At 49.0% G+C, this 21769-nt stretch overlaps 1 protein-coding gene across 1 annotated transcript; it reads left to right on the top strand.

Annotated features, from left to right (window-relative positions):
* The first annotated feature begins 1707 nt into the window (after positions 1-1707).
* Positions 1708-20059, top strand: KIF2C (kinesin family member 2C). Its single transcript, XM_082364548.1, has 21 exons — positions 1708-1933; positions 2789-2883; positions 5384-5485; positions 5653-5701; positions 7820-7942; positions 9682-9804; positions 10356-10456; positions 11110-11205; positions 11902-11956; positions 12048-12210; positions 13385-13475; positions 13746-13809; positions 13889-13980; positions 14739-14881; positions 15664-15868; positions 15987-16097; positions 16970-17037; positions 17375-17480; positions 17574-17687; positions 19164-19287; positions 19397-20059. The coding sequence occupies exons 1-21, from the start codon at positions 1867-1869 to the stop codon at positions 19477-19479; spliced, it is 2175 nt and encodes a 724-aa protein (XP_082220674.1). The 5' UTR covers positions 1708-1866; the 3' UTR covers positions 19480-20059.
* The last annotated feature ends 1710 nt before the right edge of the window (positions 20060-21769 follow it).

The raw sequence follows: 21769 nt of genomic DNA, 5'->3' as shown, positions 1-21769 counted from the left end.
TCACTCTGAAGTCTTGTATATATCTCACACTCAACATGACCAAAGTGAAGCTTTTGACCTAACCCCCCCAAACTGTTTCCTTCATAACCCCACTCCCCTATTTCAAGAAATAGTCCACCACCCACCCAGTTGCTCTAGCCAGAAACCAGCAGTCGTCCATGATTATCCCTTCTCCTTCACCCACGTATCCAACCTGTCAACCTAAATAGAGGCAAACCAAGGCAAGCTCGAATTACCAGAAATTGAGTTGCAATTTGAGAAACATATGATGTAGCAAGATACAAGCAAGTCCGTTGAGGGTTTGGGCAGAGTTGTGTTTATGGACCAGAAGCAAGTCTGACCAGAGTCCAAAAGTATTAAGTTCATTGGCTTGAGGATGGGGAGTAATTCTTGGTGGATGTTCATTGGTCAGGAAATAAGCCTGTTTTCTGTAAACCAGGCAATTATGGGAAATCAGTCTCTAAGTTCCATTCTTTGGAGGGTACCTTTGTGAGATTCTCCATTTCAGATCCTCCTGTTTCATTTTAGACTGAAATCCTGTCACAAACCCATCAGCAAGACCCATTCACTCCACCTTTCCACCTCCCAAATAAGGTACACCTTTAATCCATCCTCTTAGCTACATTTCCAGTATCATGACCCCAGGCTAGGCCGGTATAATCTCTTGCCTACTAGGTCACCTCACTTCCAGTTCTGCCCCCTTCAAATCAGTTCTCTACACAGCAGCAAGCCCAATGAACATAAAATCAAATGTAATTCAGATCTTGTCACTCCTCTGCTCAAAATTCTTCAATGATTTCTCATTAGGACAAAAGCCAAAATTATAATATTACTATGGGATACAAGATGCTAAATTGATCTCACTCTTCTCCCCCTCACCTATTGCCTTCCATCCATATGGGCTTCTTTCAGTTCTTCAAGATCAAGTTCTGTCCCACCTCAGGGCCTTTGCATATATCATTCTCAGATCTTAGTCTGGAAGCCTCTCCACCTCCCTGCCCTTCATTTTGACATTCCTCCTTGTTCTCTAGAGTCAGGTTAAGTATCACTTCAAAGATTTCTTCCCTGACCATTTTATCTAAAGTAGGTTCCTCCATTTTTCTGTATTCCAGTTCTTGGTTTCCCTCAGAGCACTTACTACGTATCGTAATTTACTTGTAATTTGCTTCTTTTTGTCCCCTGTTCACGTTAGAAATGTTAGTTCGAGGGCAAGAACTACGTGTCGCTTTCATTATTGCTATCTCCAGCGCCTTGCACCATGCCTACCACGTGGTAGACACTCGATTAAAAAGCTAGCGAATCTGGTCTTCCATTCACTGTAAATGTAGCCCCTCATTGAAACTTAGCAATAATTCCGCGAGGGAGGAATCATGCTCCCCACTGTGTGAAGAGGAAAAGTTTGTAACTTGTCCGAGGTCACTGAGCAGGCAACTAAAGAAGTTCGGATTCGAACCCATGACTGTAGGACCCGTGAGCCCTCCCTCTGAGACACCATCTTGATGTTTCTCAGTTTAGGGAACCCCAGCAGTACTGCAACCCTCTGATTGAAGGCCTATAACCTGTCCCCTCCGGCCGCGAGGGCTCGCGAAGCTCCCACCAAGCCCTGCGTTCTCGGCTGTGGTCAGACGAGTGGACGGTCCCAGGCCCCGGAAGGCCCCCCCCCCCGGAGACTACGTATCCCAACAGGCTCCGCAGGGCGCCGCTGATTGGCGGAAGAGAGGCCGACGACAGCGTGGTGACGTTCAGGGACGCCGGCGCGCGGGATTTAAACTTCGGCGGTTTACGCGGCGTTAAGACTTCGCAGTGTCGGCAGAGTTGTGGTTTTCTGGCATTTCGCGTTTCTCTTCCCGGAGCTCCTGCCTACCCATGGACTCGTCGCTTCTTCAGGCTCGCCTGTTTCCCGGTCTCGCCATCAAGATACAACGCAGTAATGGTGAGGGGCGGGGTCCTGAGGCCAAGGGGACCCGTGGGCTGAGAGGGCAGAGATTACCTCCCCTCCCCAAACAGCAGGCCCTGAATCACTACTGGGGATTCCCCTCCACCCTCCAGGTCTAGGTCTCCGCACTGGCAGTCAGTCTTCTCTACCAGGGCCAGGGGCCTCTGCACTGGCGGTGGGTCCCCTCCCCGTCCTCCAGGAATGGGCGGAGCTCCTTTGTGTCACTGGACCTCTCCGGGACGTCAGGGTTGCTGGATTCATTTCCCCTCCAAAGTTAGCCCCTGCAACTGCCCTGCTCTTGCAGGGACCTCGGCTTTCTCGCCCCTCTATTCTCCCATAAACACTGTGCACTTGCAGTATGTCAGATACTGGGATTCAGGGTAACGAGACAGACGAGATCCCTGCTCTTCAGGAGCTTGCAATCCTGCCCTCTCTTTTTTAGTTGAGCAGCTACCTCAACTCGGGCAGGTCTAATACCCATATCACTAGAATGGTCAGACATAAAGGTCAGGAGTGAGATAGGGAAACCTGAGGGCGCTAGAGCCTCAGTGCTGTGTTGAGGAACTGCTCACCTAAGCACTAGAGTGATTCTCCTGCCCAAACATACCTTCACCCCACTGTAGGCTCTCTTTTGAGTAGGGATGAGTCCTTATCCTCTGCAGCTCAGTTTTAAGAACTGTTCCTTGCCTACCTCACTGTGGGATATTCCAAGGGTGAAGTGCCAGGAGGTTTGTCTCCTGGGGTTAGAAAGAAAGTCAACTGTCCCTTCCTTCACGCCAACTCTACATTAAGAGTCCCTGTGGGATCCTAAAAGTGAAAAATATGGGTAACTCTGATCTTTTCATACTATAGGCTTAATTCACAGTGCCAACATAAGGACTGTGAACTTGGAGAAATCCTGCGTTTCGGTGGAATGGACAGAAGGAGGAGCCACAAAGGGCAAAGAGGTAGGTTCTACGAGTATGCCTGTACCACATTTAACACCTTCCTACCTAAAAGATGTGTGTGGAAATGGAACTTGTGTCAGCCTTGTTTTTGATGTCGACTTGTCCTCCCTAATCTTAAATATCGTCCTCTTTGAATGCATTGGGATTGTATTTAGGCAGGCCTGTTCTAAATTGAAGCAATCAACAGTTTCTATTGTGTTTCTAGAAAGTAAACTGCACAGAATTCTAAAACCTTGCTCACCCAAGCTAGCTCTGAGTGCACACTACCTATGATATTGATTTGGGGAGCAAAATTGATAATCTAGTTGGGGAGACAAAAGTATGTTTCTGAAACACCAAATAATAGAAGGCAACTACAGATGAATAATGCTAGAGCAGCTCAGAGGTGGAAACTCACTGAGGATGAGCTGGGCTTGTGGGGGCCAGAAAGCTTAGCAGAAACAGTGAGATGGCCCTCATGGGGACTGGTAGAGAAGCTGGCTCCGGGCATTGAGGAAGGCCAAGGATGCTTGGCAGCAGCAAAATGGCTAAAAAAGGAAACTAGAGGGTCTTTGTCTCTGGCACTAAGTTGTTTAAGATTTTATTCTGTAGGCAGTGGGAGCCTTGGAAGGATTTTGAGGAGAGGAGGGATGTGCCTAAGATATTTATGTTTTAGAGGCATTGTGGTGTGGTGAAGAGGTCACCAGGCTAAGCATATGAAAACCTGGATTCTAGAGTCTGGCTCTGCCACTACTTAATGTGTTCTCAGGCACGTTTCTGTCCCTCTTAAAAATTCAACTTCCTCATTTCTAAAATGAGGATGATAATAATATCTACTTATTTGGGGTTGTTTTGAGGACTTATTCAACAAATCCTTTTGTACTGGTTCCAAAATGCCAGCCAGTGTGTTTGGTACTGGGGATAGTGAAGTGAATAAGACAGACCTGGACCCTCTTCCGTGGAGCTTAACAGATAACACATGTAAAGGACTTGCATAGCATAGTGCCTTATGGTAGGTATGCATATATTTAGGTGGTATATCTGAGAAATAGAAGAACTGAATTCTTTACATTATCTGTCCTTGAATCAAGAGGTTCCTAAAATTCCTTTCAACCATCTATTAGCAGTTCCGTGTGACTTATTTTTGTTTTTGTTGTTTGTTTAGAAATACAGCTTTTATTGGGTCTCACTCCAGCTTAAATATTGCCTTTGGAATAAAGTCCAAACTTCTTAGTGAGGAATTAAAGCCTTTTCAAGATCTGATCCCAATCAATTTTTTTTCTTTATACCACACACTCCTTCCAAAGTAGTGCCAGGGACAAATGGGGCAGTTCCCCACTCTATGATCCTGCCTAGTGTCTCGCTGCCTTCACACTCTCACTCTTATTCCTTCCTCCTGAATCATCAAAGTGAGGATCAGTTAATGTCAGAACTTTGGTCTCCTGTGTTGTTTATGCTCTCTGTAGTTTAGGGATTGGAATCGGGGGAGCGGGGGAGGGTAAGGGTCTGTAGCTGTCCAAGAAAAGTGGATAGAAGCCTGGCTACTGAAGTACTCGCCAGCTTTTGCATTTGGTGGTTCTGTCCTCCTCGTCTATCCCATGCTGCTTTGGTTTCTAGCCCTTTGTGCACATGGCTTCTGTCTCCCACTAGAATGTGAGCTCACTGAAAGCAAGGGTGATACATGTCTTAATTCATTTTTGAATACCTTCCCCCTACGGCCTTACTCATGCCTAATAAGTGTTTGAATAGCTAATTAATACATAAAGGTTGCATATGTAGGAGGTGAAGCTCTCACCCTGGAGTACATGCTTCAGCTCTTTCACATTTTGAAACAGAAATAATCAAGTTGGTACTATTTAGGTGTGTTTGAACCTGCTGTGAAGTATGCTGGTGAAGTTTGAGTTGTCCCCAGAGGGTTTCAGGACTCTGGTGATGTAAACCTAGAATTGTGACCTCATTGCAGGCATGAGCAGGAAGTAGGGAAGGCCTGAGCAGGACACTGTGACTGGGGAAGAAGCTTCTGGGCCCGAAGTTTCTGGGCCCAGTAGAAAATGTAGGTAGATTTAGGATTAGGTAGCAGCTCTCAGGAACTGGTCCCTGCCCATAAGATCCTGAAGGGCCCTCCATTTGACTATCAGTGGGCAGTTAGAACTTGTTTCCTCCTTGGTGTCAGGCAGCAAGGGGTGCTCAGGGGGCTGTGCCCAGCAGGACCCCACTGCCCCACAGAGCATTAGGGGAGCCGAGTGGCCTAGATCTACTGTGGACTTCCTGTTTGCCTGCCTGTCTGCCTTCCTCTTCACCTCATTCTCATCACTGACAGCTACCATTGGCTCGGAATCAGAAACCAATATCCATCTAGATGGTAAAACACGACTAGGGAATAAATATTTGTTTATAGCTATTAGTACTTGGTGGAACTTAAAGTTTATAAAGTCTGAATCTAGGGGTAGCCTTGATTGCAGAGATGCAGTTGGATTGAACAAGCTATGTTGTTCACAGAAGTTTTACTTGCTCCTTGCAGATTGATTTTGATGATGTGGCTGCAATAAACCCAGAACTCTTACAGCTTCTTCCCTTACACCCGAAGGACAATCTACCCCTGCAGGAGAATGTAACGGTTCAGGTAGGTGCCTGTCACCTGACTGCAGCCAGTGCCCCATTTGGCTTGTTGGCTCTTTGCTGGTTTGTTTTCTGGGGCTGCTTAGTTCTTCAGCACAGCACATGGGCCCAGGATAGGCCCTTGAGAATTGATAAGAGCCATATATTGTGGTGGTTTGTTTTGTTTTTCAGAAACAAAAGCGCAGAGCAGTCAGCTCCAAAATTCCCGCTCCAAAGGAAGGTAAATGGATTTCTACTGGCTCACTGTCATGGGGTTTGTGCCAGGAATGATGTTCTTGGAGCTCAGGAAGCTGTGAAGTAGACTCATTGCTCCAGTTTAGCAGGTGGCTTTTGTGTGGGCTGAGTCCTGCTCTGTCTTCCAAGCACCTTCCTCAGTGAGGAAGAATCTAACCTACAGGGAGGAAGAAGTGGAGAGGTGTTGGTCAAAGGGTACAGAGTTTCACTTATGCAAGACAAAGAAGTTCTGGAGATTTAATGTACAACATAGGGCCTATGATTAATAATACTGTATTGTATACTTAGAAATTTACTGTGAGGGTAGATCTTATTTTAAGTGTTCTTACCACAAAAGGAAAAAACAAAATACAAAACAAAGGGAGCAGGAAGAAACTTTTGAAGGTGATGAGTAGGTTTATGGCATTGATTGTGACGATGGTTTCATGGGTGTATACCTACCTCCAAACCCATCAAATTGTACACATTAAATATCTACAGCTTTTTATATGTCAATCATACCTCTAAAGCAGTTTAAAAAAAAGAAAAGAAGAGAAAGAATTCAACAGTTCAACCTACAGCTCTTACTTAGGCCAACCTCTCAGGGACCTGGTGCATTTGGGAAATTTGCTGACTGGCCTGTGGAATCCAGAGCAGTAATCAGCCATTGTGGGCTTGTTTTCTCTCCTTGGGGGAACAACATGCCTTGGAGTGAGGTGGTGGGCAGGCTGTGAGAAAAGCTAGGTCAGGGCCATTTAGAAGTAGAGTTGGCAGTGCTGTGGTGATCTGGGGGTGGGGTGAGATTGGACAGATAATAGCAATGCCTCGAACTCCAGCAGAGGGTTGGGCTTTCTCTGCAGAAGAAGTCAGCATAAACCTACTTTGACTACAGTCATCTGTGACGGTGGCTGTAGGCACAAACTGCCCAAATAATCCAGCTTATAACCCAGAACCAGCTGTACCTCACAGCCTGCATAGCCTGTCCCAGTCGAGGGGGTATCACTGCCTTGACATAACACAGCCACCTCGGGCCCAGAAACGACATGCCTGGAGCTTCAGGTTCCCGGGGGCCCAAGGTGAAAGGTGGTGCAGTTTTGAGCTTGAGCTGGGCATGACTGGTGTGTTGCTGGTCCTCTCTTGCTGGCTATACCACCGTAAGGGCCTGCAGGAGAGATGGGGGTGGCAGCCCTCCCACTCCACGTGCATGACCCGAAAGGATACTGCCACCGCTCCTTTTAATGGAAAAAAAAACCTTAATGAATGTGCATGATATAATTCATGCTCTTTATGAAAAATAGGGATTATATAGAGCCATCAGATCAGCCTAAACTTAGAAAACTCAAATTCAGTACAAGTTGATATTTGCTTATATGACACCAGTGTTTTATTTCTAAATTCACTACTTCTTTTATTTATAGGTGCATTATTTCTTTCTTATGGAGAGAAACTATATAGATGGGTAGAAATTGGCAAGAATTAAAGTATAACTCAATTGTTTCTCTCAGTTAAGCATTCTTTTAAGATTCCAGAAGATTCATGTAGCTGATCCCATGGTTTCTAAAGATGTGGCCCAGGCCTGGCTCTGTAAAGTATCTTGGAGCAGTGGAAAAAGCCCAGACTGGAATCTGGCAGTCTTGGGTTCACATCCTGGTTCTGATGCTTACTAGTTGAGTGGCATTGGGCAAGTTGCTTAATTTCTCTGTGCCTTAATGTCGTCTTCCATTAGTTGGGAATACTGATACTTACCTCATAATGTTTCGTGGTATGGGAAGATTGTAGAATGGTAGGTGCTGTTGCTAAGGTTAAGAATGCTTTTTTTCAGGGATTAGGTCTACGTCTCCAGAAATGATTTCAGATTGTCTGTAGGTCCCTCCATTTACTCAAGACAGATGCTCTTGTGGGAGCCCTCAGGAGCTCTCAGATTGCAGAACGTAACAAATTAGTTTTGGGGTCACTAGTACTTGGCCTTTCTAATTTTTCCTTTCCTTGTGTGGAAGGAATGGGAAGTTGGTGGGCTCCTTTCCTGTATAGAATCTTGGAGGGTTACCCCCAACTGCCCCTCTATTATGCCTGTTGGCTCTCCTGATCATGCTGCACTGATCGGCTGCTGCCCTTGGTCCTTCAGGTCTCCGAGGCCGCTCCACTCGCATGTCCACTGTCCCAGAGGTTCGCATCACCACTCAGGAGAATGATATGGAGGTGGAGCTGCCTGCATCTGCAAATTCCCGCAAGCAGTTTTCAGTTCCCAGTGAGTAATGAATCTGTTCTCCCTGTTTGAGGCCCTGGAGCGGCTCCTCACACATTGCCCTGAACCTGTTCTGGAATATCCTAGGATTCCTACACTCCCTCGCTTTCATATTGTTCTGCTCCTGCCCCACTGCTCCCTTATCTGGAAATCATCTCACTTTACTTTTTAAACTTTATTTAAACATAATATATATACAGAAGAGTAAACCTATCGTTGACTGCATAGTTCACAAAGTGAACACACTCATGTAACTGACACCCAGATCAAACAGAGCATTACCAGCACCCCCAAAAGTCCCCCTCAGGCCCCCTCCCAGTTCCTAAGCCCCCAAGGGTACCTACGTCCTGACTTCAGATTGCATAAATTAACTTTTTCTCTATTTTGGACTTTATATAAATGGAGATTTTAAAACTTTTTTTTTTTTTTTTTAATTTATTTTTGGCTGTGCTGGGTCTTTGTTGCTGCGTGCAGGCTTTCTCTAGTTGCGGCGAGTGGGGGTTACTCTTCGTTGCGGTGCGCAAGCTTCTCACTGTGGTGGCTTCTCTTGTTTTGGAGCACGGGCTCTAGGAGCGCTGGCTTCAGTAGTTGTGGCTCGCGGGCTTCAGTAGTTGTGGCTCACGGGCTCTAGAGCGCAGGCTCAGTAGTTGTGGCGCACGGGCTTAGTTGCTCCACAGCATGTGGGATCTTCCTGACCAGGGATCGAACCCGTGTCGCCTGCATTGGCAGGTGGATTCTTAACCACTGCGCCAGCAGGGTGGAGGGTAGTCCCAAACATTTTTAATTGTCAACTTTTACTAGTTATTAGTAAATAAAGTAGGTGATTTTTGTAATCATTACATTTAATGTGTATCAAATTCAGCTCTAATAAAGGTAAACAAAAGGGTAAACAAAAGGTAAACAAAAGGGTCACGACCAGGTATGGGAAGTAGTGAGTCACCATGGGTTGTACCTTTCTGGGTTGAATCAATATGGTTGGTTGGGGCTTCCCTGGTGGCGCAGTGGTTAAGAATCCACCTGCCAGTGCAGGGGACACGGGTTTGATCCCTGGCCCTGGAAGATCCCACATGCCGCGGAGCAACTAAGCCCGTGCACCACAACTACTGAAGCCTGTGCGACTAGCGCCTGTGCTCCACAACAAGAGAAGCCACCGCAATGAGAAGCTCACACACCGCAAAGGAGAGTAGTCCCCGCTCGCCACAACCAGAGAAAAGCCTGCACGCAGCAACGAAGACCCAACGCAGCCAAAAATAAAATAAATAAAATAAAAATAAATAAAATTTATTTTTTAAAAAATATGGTTGGTTGTTGCTCAGGTTCCCATTATTCCTGGCTTTCAGTCCTTGCTCCTGTTAACCACCTGGGTTCTGAAATCAGAAATTTCTCCTAAATGAGTAGAAAGGCCTGGTCTGGCCTGGCCTGAGAACCCATGCTTGGTCAAGCCTAAAGAGTTAAGGCCTTTAAAGGCTTTTCCCTTCATGGTGAAGCCCACACTGAGCTACTCACACACTCTTTAAGATTTCTTGACCCCAGGAGCCAGCCCCTGTGGAGGGACTTGTTGGGTTCAAGGTGTGGGCCGAGATGCAGGAAAAAGCTTGAGCTTTGCTCACACGGTACGAGCCTGAGCCCTTGCTGAGCTGGCAGTCGGTAGCCTTCCTCCTGGCCTATGACCCGCTAGGGCTCAGATGAGCATGGCTGCCGTATGCCTGCCTGCTTCTCCAATGACTCTTGTTCCCCCACAGCCGGCCCCCCTAGGCCCTCCTGCCCTGCAGTGGCTGAGATACCATTGACGATGGTCGGCGAGGAGGTGGAAGAGCAAGTCCATTCCGTCCAAGGCAGCTCTTCTGCAAACCCTGTGAACTCAGGTAGACACGCTGAGCTGTCTGCTGCCCTGATCCTAGTGCAGGATAGGTAGTTACAGCCTGTCCCACACCTGGCTTGCCTTGGTACCTGAGTTCAAACCATGTTTGTTACATGGGGTCGTGTTTCCCTGTGGCCACGGAATCAATCTTTCACAAGAGGTGACCCTGTCACTGTCAGGTGGCAGGAGCCCTCTGATGTAGTTGAGGTGCTATCACAGCTAAAGTCTTGGCCAACACCCGAAGAAGAGCCCAGAGTGCCCACCAAGACCAAGCAGGGATGATCTCACCTCTTCTGGTTGTTGAGAAGATGCCACAGAGGCATAGAGAGAGCTTGGGTTAGACCTGGAGTGCCCACATTAGCAAGTCTCTTGTGGGCTTGGCCATCCTAAGAGTCATAGCTGTTGCTTCCTCTCCATGCATATGGTGACATAAGAGCAAGGGTCTAGAGAAGGCCTAGTCCTGGGAAAGGCCCAGGACTCAACACAACAGCCAGAGAAGACCAGGCTGGCTTAGACAGATAAAAGAAAGGGCTTCCTTTTTTTTTCTCCCCCTAGTTCGGAGGAAATCTTGTATTGTGAAAGAAATGGAAAAAATGAAGAACAAGCGAGAAGAGAAAAGAGCCCAGAACTCTGAAATGAGAATAAAACGAGCTCAGGTACCTTTCTTGGGAAGCAAGGGCAAAGGTTTTTGGACAGGCATCCTTAACTGAAACCTTGTCTGCAACAGAGATAACAGTTCGGCCCCAGCATTTCTGAGGCTCCAATTCTGATATCCAAGAAGCTTAACTAGTTTCTCATCAGGATTCAGAGAACAAATAATTCAGATATTTTTCTGAAGGCCCTCAGATGAGGAATGTTTGCTGCTGATTGTCCAATGGGTACGCCCATCACACAGTTCAGTGTCCAGTGGGCTGCTGGGCACAGTTGCCTGCCTCCCCCGACTTCCTAGTTGTGTGTATGCAGGGGTGCCACAGTGGAGTTCCAGTTTGGATTATTTCCCTTTAGTTGGGTTAATGGCACAGGGGAATCCCAGCCTGCTGGTCTCCTAAGATGTGGGACAGTGGCTCTTGCCCCAGTTCCTAGAGTGGTTGGTGCATGCCTAGGCCCCTTGCCAATCTCTGTTCCCAAGACTTTGTTCCTGGGTTCTCTGCCCAGAGCCAGAGTGGGGGGCAGTGAGATCGTGTGGGGGCTTGTCAGCCCTGCAGGGCTGTGTGCATATGAAGAGCTGTTGTTGCTGCTGCCTAGCACTGAGGCCTGAGAGCACTTAACATCTTGGCAGTTAGTCCTTCTTCACTCCTATCCCAAACAGGAGTATGACAACAGCTTTCCAAACTGGGAATTTTCCCGGATGATTAAAGAATTTCGGGCTACTTTGGAATGTCATCCACTTACTGTGACTGATCCTGTAAGTAATCCCAAAGGGCTTCTACCTCTCCTTCCTGAGTAGGTGTACAATTTTTTTTTTTAAACATAGTTGATTTCAACATTGTGTTGGTTTCAGGTGTACAGCACAGTGATTCAGTCTCTCTCTCTACATATATATGTAAATACACACACACACACACACACACACACACACACACACACACACACACACACACACACACACACACACACACACACACACACACACACACACATGATTCCTTTTCAGATTCTTCTCCCGAGTAGGCCTACAAGTGAGAGACAGAAACATTCTCTTAAGGCAATGAGAGCGTGCAGGAATCTTCACTCACCCTCAAGGGGTTTTTTAATACCCTTTGGTGGGCTGGAGCTAGTGAGGCCTAGATGGGAGAGTCTGATCTTTATCAACTCCCACACCCCCATCCTCCCTGCTTCAATAGGTTGGCTAGATTCTTACTACTAATCATGAAAGTGTGCTGAACCCTCCTATGGGCAGCAGAGTGAGGAAACTGGGAAGAAAATTCAGAACTACCTTCTTGCGCTCCAGAGTAACTATGGGCATAGTGGGTTCCAGTGTTAGATCTTGGCCCTTGCCTGAGCCAGACTTGGGATTAGAACTGGACGGGTTCTGGACAAGCTTTCTTTCAACATTGCTCTGACCTTTTGCTCATGGTTGTCTTTTCTCATCCTCTTGAAGATTGAAGAGCACAGGATATGTGTTTGTGTTAGGAAACGCCCACTGAATAAACAAGGTAAGCCCTATTCAGTCAGAATGAGGCTTTGGACTGACTGTGGGTTCCCCCGTGTCCAGGGAGCATCCCCTGAAATACTGTCCTTCTGCAGAATTGGCCAAGAAAGAAATTGATGTGATTTCCGTTCCTAGCAAGTGTGTCCTCTTGGTACATGAGCCAAAGTTAAAAGTGGATTTAACAAAGTATCTGGAGAACCAAGCATTCTGCTTTGACTTCGCATTTGACGAAACAGCTTCAAATGAAGTCGTCTACAGGTTAGTCCCTTGTCTCTTTGTTTCTCCTCCTTCCCCCTGACACTTTACTATTTCCAGTGAGGGACATTGTGGTAACACTCACGCTCACAGACATGCTGACCCTGAAGCCCTTCCTGGCTTCCTCTTGTGTTTTCTTTGGATGGGCCATGAGATAGAGCTGGCTCTGGCTCCCAGCACCTGGAAGGCCCTGTTGAGGCTGTCCCATCCCATTTTTCAGCTTTAGTGGCCCGCGCTTGAGTGGACAGAAGTGAGGTATTACCCATTGCACTCTTTGAGGCTGGGCTGGGCAAGCCCTAGGGGTTCTTCCTGTGTCCTGCGCAGCCACCCATTTCCCACTGGGCTTAGCAGACTCAGCAAACTCTGGAACTGCTCTGTCCAATACAACACCCACTAGCCTCGTGTGACTGTTTAAATAAAGTTAAAAATTCAGTTCTTCAGGGACTTCTCTGGCACTCCAGTGGTTAAGAATCTGTGCTTCCACTGCAGGGGGCTTGGGTTCGATCCCTGGTTGGGGAACTAAGATCCCGCATGCCATGCGGTGTGGCCAAAAAAAAAAAAAATTCAGTTCTTCAGTTACACTAGCTACATTTCAAGTGCTCAATAGCCATGTGTGGCAGTGGCTACTATTGGACAGTACTGCTCTAGACCAGAGGTTGATAAACTATCGTCCATGGACCAAATTTGGCTTGCAATCCCTTTTTATATGGCTCTCAAATTAAGAATGGATTTTGTGTTTTTAAAGAATCATTAAATATATATGTATATTTATGTATGTATGTATGTATATATATGGAAGAGACCTATTTTAGGCCCACAAAGCCTAAAATAATTTAGGCTCCTACTTTAGATGGTTTCTTTGATCTTTGTAGTGTATCTTATGCTGGAAGTCGGCTGCTAAGCTCAAGCTTTCACCATGTGTCTCCAGGGTAGAGGAGGTGCTGGTGGCTCAGTTAGAGTGTGGACCATCAGCCTGCTCCTGGCAGGTCGGTCCAGCTCTCCCCAGGTGGCTAGGAGAATTTCAAATTTATAAGTGGGGCTGGGGTCAGGTGGGACCACTTTGTGTGAGAGGTGTGCTCATGCTTGGAAGGAGGCCCCCAGGAGTCTGCTTTGTGCTCCATGTTCCAGGGAGCACATTTGAGGAGAGATGTACCCTCTTCCCCATCCTTTCTCCTAGGTTCACAGCAAGGCCACTGGTACAGACAATCTTTGAAGGGGGAAAAGCAACCTGTTTTGCATACGGCCAGACGGGAAGTGGTAAGACTCATGTGAGTATTCAGGCCTGGCAGAGAGCAAGCCTACCCATAGCGCAACTCTGGGTCTCTGAAAAGGAGGACAATGAGTTTGTTGCAGAAAATCCCCTCAGTGCAGATGCCCCATCTCCAGATGCCTTTGCTGTGCCAGGTTAAAGGAGGGGCCTTAGTAGGTCCAGCCTCCCCTCCCAGCTTTGGTGTGGCCCACTGTGGTGGTGGAGCCAGTAGTGCCCTGGCCTAGGCCAAGGGCCCTTTACCACGGTCTTCTGCCCCTTCCCTTTGCAGACGATGGGTGGAGACCTCTGTGGGAAAGCCCAGAACGCATCGAAAGGGATCTATGCGATGGCCTGTAAGTAGTGTGTTCTGCCACAGTGGGGTTGGGCACAGAAGGGCAGGTTGCTTACTTAATCCAGCCTCTGCCCCCACAGCCCGGGACGTCTTCCTCCTGAAGAATCAGCCCCGATACCGGAACCTGGGCCTGGAAGTCTATGTGACATTCTTCGAGATCTATAATGGGAAGGTAGCTGGCAGGGAGCCCTTTGTTTATGCTGTTGGGGCCCCTGAAGTTTCAGAAACCTTGAGGCTGGCTAGAAATTGTAGAAGCCAAACAACCTGTGGGTTGTCAAGCCTCTGGGCCACTTCGCCCAAACATGTGGGAGCTTTCATCCAATGGTGGGATGGTACCCACACTCAACAAGTATGGCAGGAATATGCCTCGGGGCCCCCTCTCAGATGGGAGGTTTGCCTGTGTGTGCCGTGTCCTCCCTCCACACACCTCCCTCATAACTCTTCTTCCCCATTCTCACACTCGTGTTCTCTCTATATGTCTATGTATCTTTCTACCTCTCTATGCTTTTGCAGAGTCATCTTCCCCAAGTGGGGTCTAGATAATAATAATAGCTAGGGTTGCTTATTAAGATGTTACTAGGTGCTAAGCACTATTCTAAGCGCTTTACTTGTCTCAGCTCATCACCACAGCCCTACTAGGAAGTATTACTGTCACTGTCACTATTGTACAGATCAGAAACGAGGCTAGGTGGTTAAGTAGTTGTCCAGGTTCACATAGCTAGTTAAGTAGCAGGGTCGCATCAAACTGAGGCAGCCTGGTTCAGCTCCCAAGTGGACTGCCCGCTGCTAGTCTGGCATAACCCAGCTCAGCCTCTCCTGCCTTTCCTGCTGGCAGCCCTTGTCTAAGCTGGGACTGGCCCTGAAGGAGGGAGGAGTCAGTGGGGTGCCCGGCACCTGATGGCCTTGGCCTTGTTCCCCTGCCTGACACAGCTGTTTGACCTGCTCAACAAGAAGGCCAAACTGCGCGTGCTAGAGGATGGCAAGCAGCAGGTGCAGGTGGTGGGGCTGCAGGAGCACGTGGTGAGCTGTGCTGATGACGTCATCAAGATGATCGACATAGGCAGTGCCTGCAGGTCAGAGTTCCGTCCAGGGGAAGGGGCCACCTTCTAATGCCAGGTCAGGTGCCAGACTAGCGCTGAGTCCTTTGCTGTTTCCACAGAGCGCCGCTTCCCCTGGCTTGGTGCGGGCTCTGAAGGCCTCTGCCTTAAGTGGTCTCAGTGGGGCCGATGACCCAGGGCGAGACTTATCAGGGGCGAGTCAAAGTATCTTGAATCTGACCAAGGGAGGCTTTATTCCCCGGCTTTTACCCAAAGGCATGCTTCCTGACTTCTCTGGGTTTCTCCTTGCTGTTCCCTCCCTCTGTGGTGGGAGACAGGAGCTCTGGATGTGCTCTAGGCTGGAAGTGACGGGGCCACAGCTCCCTTCCTGTATAGAGGTAGGGAAGCGCACTACCGGGGCCCTAGGCGTGGTGCAGTGGATGCTGGGCAGCTTACGGAGGCCCAGGGAGAGGGCTGCCGCCCCAGGGCCCTTGAGTTGCAGCAAGTGGTTCATGACAGCCCCTCCTTCCCTGTGTGCCCTGCAGCAGAGGCAACTCATGTTTCCCCATGTCCTGTGGGCCCTGGGGTCTGGCCAAGGCCCTCACAGAGAATCCAGTACTTTGACTGTAAGGGTAAGCCACTAGGTCCAGAGCTGGAGGGAGGGCAGGACAGAAGTGGGACTGGATGACACAAGACATCTTAGAGTCCTGACCTGTGTCCCTCTGCTACCGGAGAACTGACTGCTTTGGGACCTGGGGTGCCATGGTGGCTGGTGACCCTGGGAGCTCATAGTCCTTCTTTGTCCTCCTTTGCCACAGGACCTCTGGGCAGACATTTGCCAACTCCAGCTCTTCCCGCTCCCACGCCTGCTTCCAGATTCTTCTTCGAGCCAAAGGGAGAGTGCATGGCAAGTTCTCTTTGGTGGATCTGGCAGGGAATGAGCGAGGCGCAGACACTTCCAGTGCTGACCGGCAGACCCGCATGGAGGGCGCAGAAATCAACAAGAGTCTCCTGGCTCTGAAGGTAGTGGGGCCCAGCTGGAGGGGAGGGGGTTGGCCTGGAGGGCTGCTGGGGGAGGGAGGGAGAGAGTGGGCATCTCAAGAGGAGGGAGGGGACCTCAGCTTCCCCTGCTGTGCCCCAGGAGTGCATCAGGGCCCTGGGACAGAACAAAGCTCACACCCCATTCCGCGAGAGCAAGCTGACACAGGTGCTAAGGGACTCCTTTATCGGGGAGAACTCAAGGACCTGCATGGTGAGTAGTGTCCCTTTGGAGGTGGTGCAGTCCTGTCCCTGGGCAAGAGGCTTGGTGCTCTTGGCCACCAGGGTTTCTAGGCTCTAACTTGACTGGGCTTCACCCCCTGCTTTTGGACACCAGGCTCCTCTTTGCCTACCCAAGAGGGGAGGAAAGGGTCTTCTCCCTTTATTGTATGTCCGTGCAGCTCTTGTTTTGGGGAAGGTCATTCCTCCCTTACCTGATGAAAAGGGGGCTGCAGAGTTCAGAAGGAGGACCTTTGGGGAAGCAGGAGAGGCAGTCCTCGTCTCTTCTGTGGCTTCCCTCAGGGGTCATTGGCTCCCAGCCTAGGAAATAGAAGGCCACAACTGTGAGTGACTTTTTTTTTTTTCTGTGGCCGCATTGGGTCTTTGTTGCTGTGCACAGGCTTTCTCTAGTTGCAGCGAGCGGGGGCTACTCTTCGTTGTGGTGCGCGGGCTTCTCATTGCAGTGGCTTCTCTTGTTGTGGAGCACGGGCTCTAGGCGTGCGGGCTTCAGTAGTTGTGGCTCGTGGGCTCTAGAGCGCAGGCTCAGTAGTTGTGGTGCATGGGCTTAGTTGCTCCGCAGCATGTGGGATCTTCCCAGACCAGGGCTCGAACCTGTGTCCCCTGCATTGGCAGGCGGATTCTTAACCACTGCACCACCAGGGCAGTCCCCAGGGACCAATTTTTAAGGCACCTTAGTTTGCAGGGCCCATGGGGCAAGTTGCCTGGCACAAAGTGGGTGCTTAATGGGTTCTGCCCCCAATTCCACGTGGGTATTAGCAGCCTAAAGAGACTCCTGCTGGCAGCCTCTCCAAGAGCACCCTTACCCTGTGATCCTTGACCTTTAACTGCCCGTTCCCTCTTTTGCAGATCGCCATGATCTCACCAGGCATAAGCTCCTGTGAATATACTTTAAATACACTAAGATATGCAGACAGGTACTAGTACCTACACCAGGTGGGATGGGGAGGGGGTGCAGGGTGGGGGAGGGAATGACAGCAATGAGAGCGGGGAGGAAGCTCTGGCGACTCAGTGCCCATTGTCTCCTCTTCTGTGACTCGCTGAATCTGAGGCCTGGGAGTTCATGTGTGAGGCTACAAGGTTTTTTCCGATCCCCTCAGGCTTTGGTGGGGAGCAGTGTGAGTGAGGGACTTCTCCTGGGCCAAAGCAAAGCTGCTAGTCCATCTCCTCAAAGGCTCGCAATCTGAGTGGTGCTGCACACTCGTGAGTGCCAAGGAGGCTGCTGTGGGATCTGAGACCTTCTTGTTTTCTCAGGGTCAAGGAGCTGAGCCCCCACAGTGGGCCCAGTGGGGAGCAGCCAACTCAGATGGAAACAGAAGAGATGGAAGCCAGCTCTAACGGGGCCCTGAGCGCAGGCAATGTAAGGGGCAGGGTGGGCCAGGCAAGACAGAAACGTGGCCTCCTGAGATGGGGACTGGGCCACACCGTTGTGTCTCTCCTTTTGCCCCCTTAGTTCTCCAAGGAAGAGGAGGAACTGTCTTCCCAGATGTCCAGCTTCAATGAAGCCATGACTCAGATCAGGGAGCTGGAGGAGAGGGCCATGGAAGAGCTCAAAGAGATTATACAGGTGGAGGACTGGCCCTGGTCTGGGAGAGACTGGATAACCATCCTAGCACAGGCTTAGTGCCATTCCTTGACCGTGACCTGGGCTTTGCCCTCCCCCGGTCTTCTGGCTGGGGTGGCAAGAGGCAGCCGTCTACACCAGCATTTCTTAATTCTCCACTTATTTTTTCAGCTGCTCTTCTAGGGCAGCTAATTACCGCACCTCCTTCCCCAGCCTGGCACATATAGGCTTTCCTCCATCGTTCTGGCTGGAGCTAGTCTCTCTACCCCATGCTCCTGACTGAGGGTTTGGAGGGTAACCTTGTCTTGTTTGTTCAGTGAATGTTTGGTGAGTACTTTCTATATGCCAGCTCCTGTGCTGAGACCAAGGGCCAAAAACCTGAAGTATGGATAACAGGCCCGAAAGTAAGACTTGATCAATCCTGACTCTTCTATTTATAAGCTGATTTCCTTGTGGAAGTCATTGAGCTTCACTGGGGCCCCAGATTCTTCATCCCCAAAATGGGCAAGACAAGATGGTTACATCTGAGGATTAAGTGATATGTTTTTAAAGCACTCAGCTGTCCCCAGCATGTAGTCAGCGTTTAGTAAGTGGTAGATGCTACCACTGCTGTGATCCCTGCTGTGGAAGAGCAAGTGGGGGAGAGTCCCTAAGAATGGGGCTCTCAGAGTGCAGAGCAGAGGGGAGAGCTCAGGGCACTTAGAACTGAGGAGGGAACATGTAGGATAAGTGCCTACATGTGTCCTCCCTCCCTGGCATGCTCAGGGTACAAATGTTTGAAAGGACGTGGTACTTTCAGGAAGAGTGAGAGGTTCACTCTGGCCAGAGCAAAAGGTGTGAGCAGATGAGGGAAGGAGATCAAGGCTGCGGACAGGTCAGCCGGGACTTGATGCTAAAGGGCCTTAATGGTTCACACCAAAGGCCTGGACTTCGTTATGAGGGCAGTGGATGCCTTTGAAGGGAGTAAAGCAGAGTGGTGACATGGTCACATCAGAGCTTTAGGTACCTTACTATGGCCACAGTATAGAGGCTGGTTTCGGGATGTGGGGTGAGCATGAGTAGAGGCACTTAGGAGTTAAGAGCAGTTAGAAGATTGTTAGAGTTCAAGAGAGATGTTGGTGTCTAGACCAACTATGACCATGGCCATGGGATTGGAATTAGGGCATGAGATTTAAGAACCATTTCGGGGGTGGAATTAGGATTGGGGGACAAGCAGGGTGAAAGAAGTTCTTGCTGAGATTTCTGGCTTGAGCATCAAGACATGATAACATTCATTTGACATAAGGGACAGGCACAAGTTTGGAGTGGGGAAGAGGATGAATTCAAGCTGAGAATTTCTGGGAGAGGATCAGGAGGCAGGGTATGGGCCATGGCTGGAGGAGTGGGCATCTGCATTGCAGATGGTAGAGCCCTAGGAATGATTTGCTAGATTGGTTTGGTCATTATTGACCTGACAAGTTTCGCGCTGTGTTGTTGCAGGAAGGGCCAGGCTGGCTAGAGCTCTGCGAGATGGCTGAGCAGCCAGACTATGACCTGGAGACCTTTGTGAATAAAGCAGAATGTGCCCTGGCCCAGCAAGCCAAGCACTTCTCAGCCCTGCAAGGTGGGTGCGGCCAGAGGATGGGGCCTCTGCGGGTGATGGCAGCTCTGCCAGAGGGAATGGGGCCTCTGAGAGACCCACTAACCCCAGGTGCACCACCCTTTCCTTCCAGATGTCCTCAAGGCCTTGCGCCTAGCCATGCAGCTAGAAGAGCAGGCCAGCAAACAAATAAGCATCAAGAAACGGCCCCATTGACGACTGCAAATAAAGATCTGTTTGGTGTCACACCCAGCCTTTTCCCCTCCCCTTCCCTCCTCAACGAACTCTGGGCACCTGGTGGGTCTAGTCAAGGTCTGAGCTGGGAGAGCTTTGGTAAATGCCAAGTATGGGGGCATCTGGGCCCAGGGCAGCTGGGGAGGGGTCAGAGTGCATGGAACACGACTTTCCTTTTCCTCAGTTGTAGCCATGAAGGGAACAAGGATGGAAAGAGGGAGCTTTTAGTTATCTTATGTGCTGCCCTTCTCTCCAAGAGGAGAAAGCTCTCTGGTGTAGAGTTTTCCCTTGGGCAGCACTCTGCCCGTGTGGACTGGCTGCTGGTGGAGAGCTCCCTGGGGTTGTCCTGGCTCTTGGGAGAGGGAAGGAGCCTTTAGTTCAGCTCTGCTGGCCCTGGCCTGCCTTCCATACCCTTGGTCGGGGCACTAATATGTTTTGTACTTTAAAAAAAGTTTCAGGGACCTCTTCCTTCCCTGCTGTTTTTTGAGGCCCAAGAGGATCCCTGCTGTTTTCTGTTTTATGTATTTATACATTGTGTCTGACAATAAAGAGAAAAAAATCAGCCTGTTGAGTGGTATCTGGGAAGTGCCTGGGATGTGTCTGAGCCTTCTGGGACTTAAGACCCTACTGCAACTCTGGGTAGTGCTGATTCTGTACCCTACCCAGGAGGCCAAATCTACACCTGCAGTTTAAGTGACATGGTGAAGACTCCAACCTCTGCCTTGTTCAATGCTGACTAGGTCCTAGGCCCTCTCCTGGGCACAGGAGCCCTAAGCAGAAAGGAGATGGTGCTCTGTCATTTACAGTCTGCTCAAGGCATGTTAAAAGATTCTGTGGCAACACTGACACGAAAGCACTTGCCTTGCTAGACAGGAAAGGATCTGATGGGTAACACGTTTGATCTTGAAAAATGAGAAGTTTGCCAGGTAGACTGAGGAACCAAACATAGGGCATGTATGGTTTGGGAACTAGAAGACTCCAGATCCTGTGTCACAGAACATGAATTATCTAAACGGTAACGTGCCACTTAAAGGTTTTTAGCCTGGGAGCCACACAACCAAATGTATGTTTTAGAAAGGCCTCAGTCTGGGAGACACGGTGGGGCATGGGTCATGTGGGCTACTGCAGAAACTCCAGAGAAGAGTGGGATCAGATGGACCAGGTTCTAGCCCTCTCAGCCTCAGTTACTTCATTGTAAAGTTGGGGCATTCTCTACCTCATGGTGAGAAAATTACAGGAGTTTGAGGTGCCATTAAATAACCAAATAGAGGGCCTGGATTCAGAAATTCAGCTAAATCAGAAGTTTGACAGAAATGGCACTAACTCTTGAGGCCTTAAAAGCTTCCAGATACCTAACTTCTCCCACATCTGTAAAACAAAGCCACCAATACCCACCTCAGAATTGCAAAGATCCAATGCCACCATCCCAGACCTGACCACCTTCCCTAATTACCCCACTTCGTGAATTCTTAACTCCCAGTGACCCATTCTCCCCAAGCAGCCAGAAGAATCTTTATAGGTTCTCCCCTGCTTGGAACCCTTTAATAACACAAAGAATAAATTCTAAATGCCCTATCATGGCATGGCCCCACCTGGTCAGCTCCTCTCTATTGGTCCAGTGGGAATGTAATTTGAGCAGAATGGTTTGGAAGCTAAGAGCCCAGCTTCTGAAGCCATAGTGCAGGGTGGGATCCGACCTCTGTGACTGCAGAACCTTAAGTGGGTTGTTTAACCTCTGTGCTCTCTGAAATGGGAATAATGCTGGTACAGTATAGAATTACTATGAAAATTGAGTTTGGGAATTCCCTGGTGGTCCAGTGGTTAGGACTCGGCGCTCTCACTGCCAGGGGCCTGGGTTGGATCCCTGGTTGGGGAATTAAGATCCTGCAAGCTGTGCGGTGTGGCCAAAAAAAAAAGAAAAGAAAATGGAGCTCACACACCCAGCAATAGGTACAATGTCTCACATTTAATAAGTGCTATATAATTACTAGCTATTTAAGCACATAAGAACAAAGATTTTTGTTTTAATACTGTAACCACAATATCCTGAACATATGACAAGTACACAAAATGTATTTTGAATGAATGAATGAACGGTTCTCTAACCACCCACTGTTCTCCAACCACACTGGCCTTTATTTCTTTTTTTTTTTTTAATTTAATTTTATTTATTTATTTATTTTTGGCTATGTTGGGTCATCGTTGCTGCACGCTGGCTTTCTCTAGTTGTGGCGAGCAGGGGTACTCTTTGTTGTGGTGCACGGGCTTCTCA

The sequence above is a fragment of the Balaenoptera borealis genome (assembly GCF_965194805.1).
Source record: "Balaenoptera borealis genome assembly, chromosome: 1".
NCBI lineage: Eukaryota > Metazoa > Chordata > Mammalia > Artiodactyla > Balaenopteridae > Balaenoptera > Balaenoptera borealis.
This window is presented reverse-complemented; position numbering and strand designations above follow the sequence as displayed.

What these genes read in the sequence shown, in the direction of transcription:
- KIF2C (XM_082364548.1), top strand. Translation starts at nt 1,867, where the DNA reads ATGGACTCGTCGCTTCTTCAGGCTCGCCTGTTTCCCGGTCTCGCCATC. An exon ending in AGGAGAATGTAACGGTTCAG is followed by an intron (nt 5,486 to 5,652) that starts GTAGGTGCCTGT and finishes TTTGTTTTTCAG; the next exon opens with AAACAAAAGCGCAGAGCAGT. An exon ending in GCACTTCTCAGCCCTGCAAG is followed by an intron (nt 19,288 to 19,396) that starts GTGGGTGCGGCC and finishes CTTTCCTTCCAG; the next exon opens with ATGTCCTCAAGGCCTTGCGC.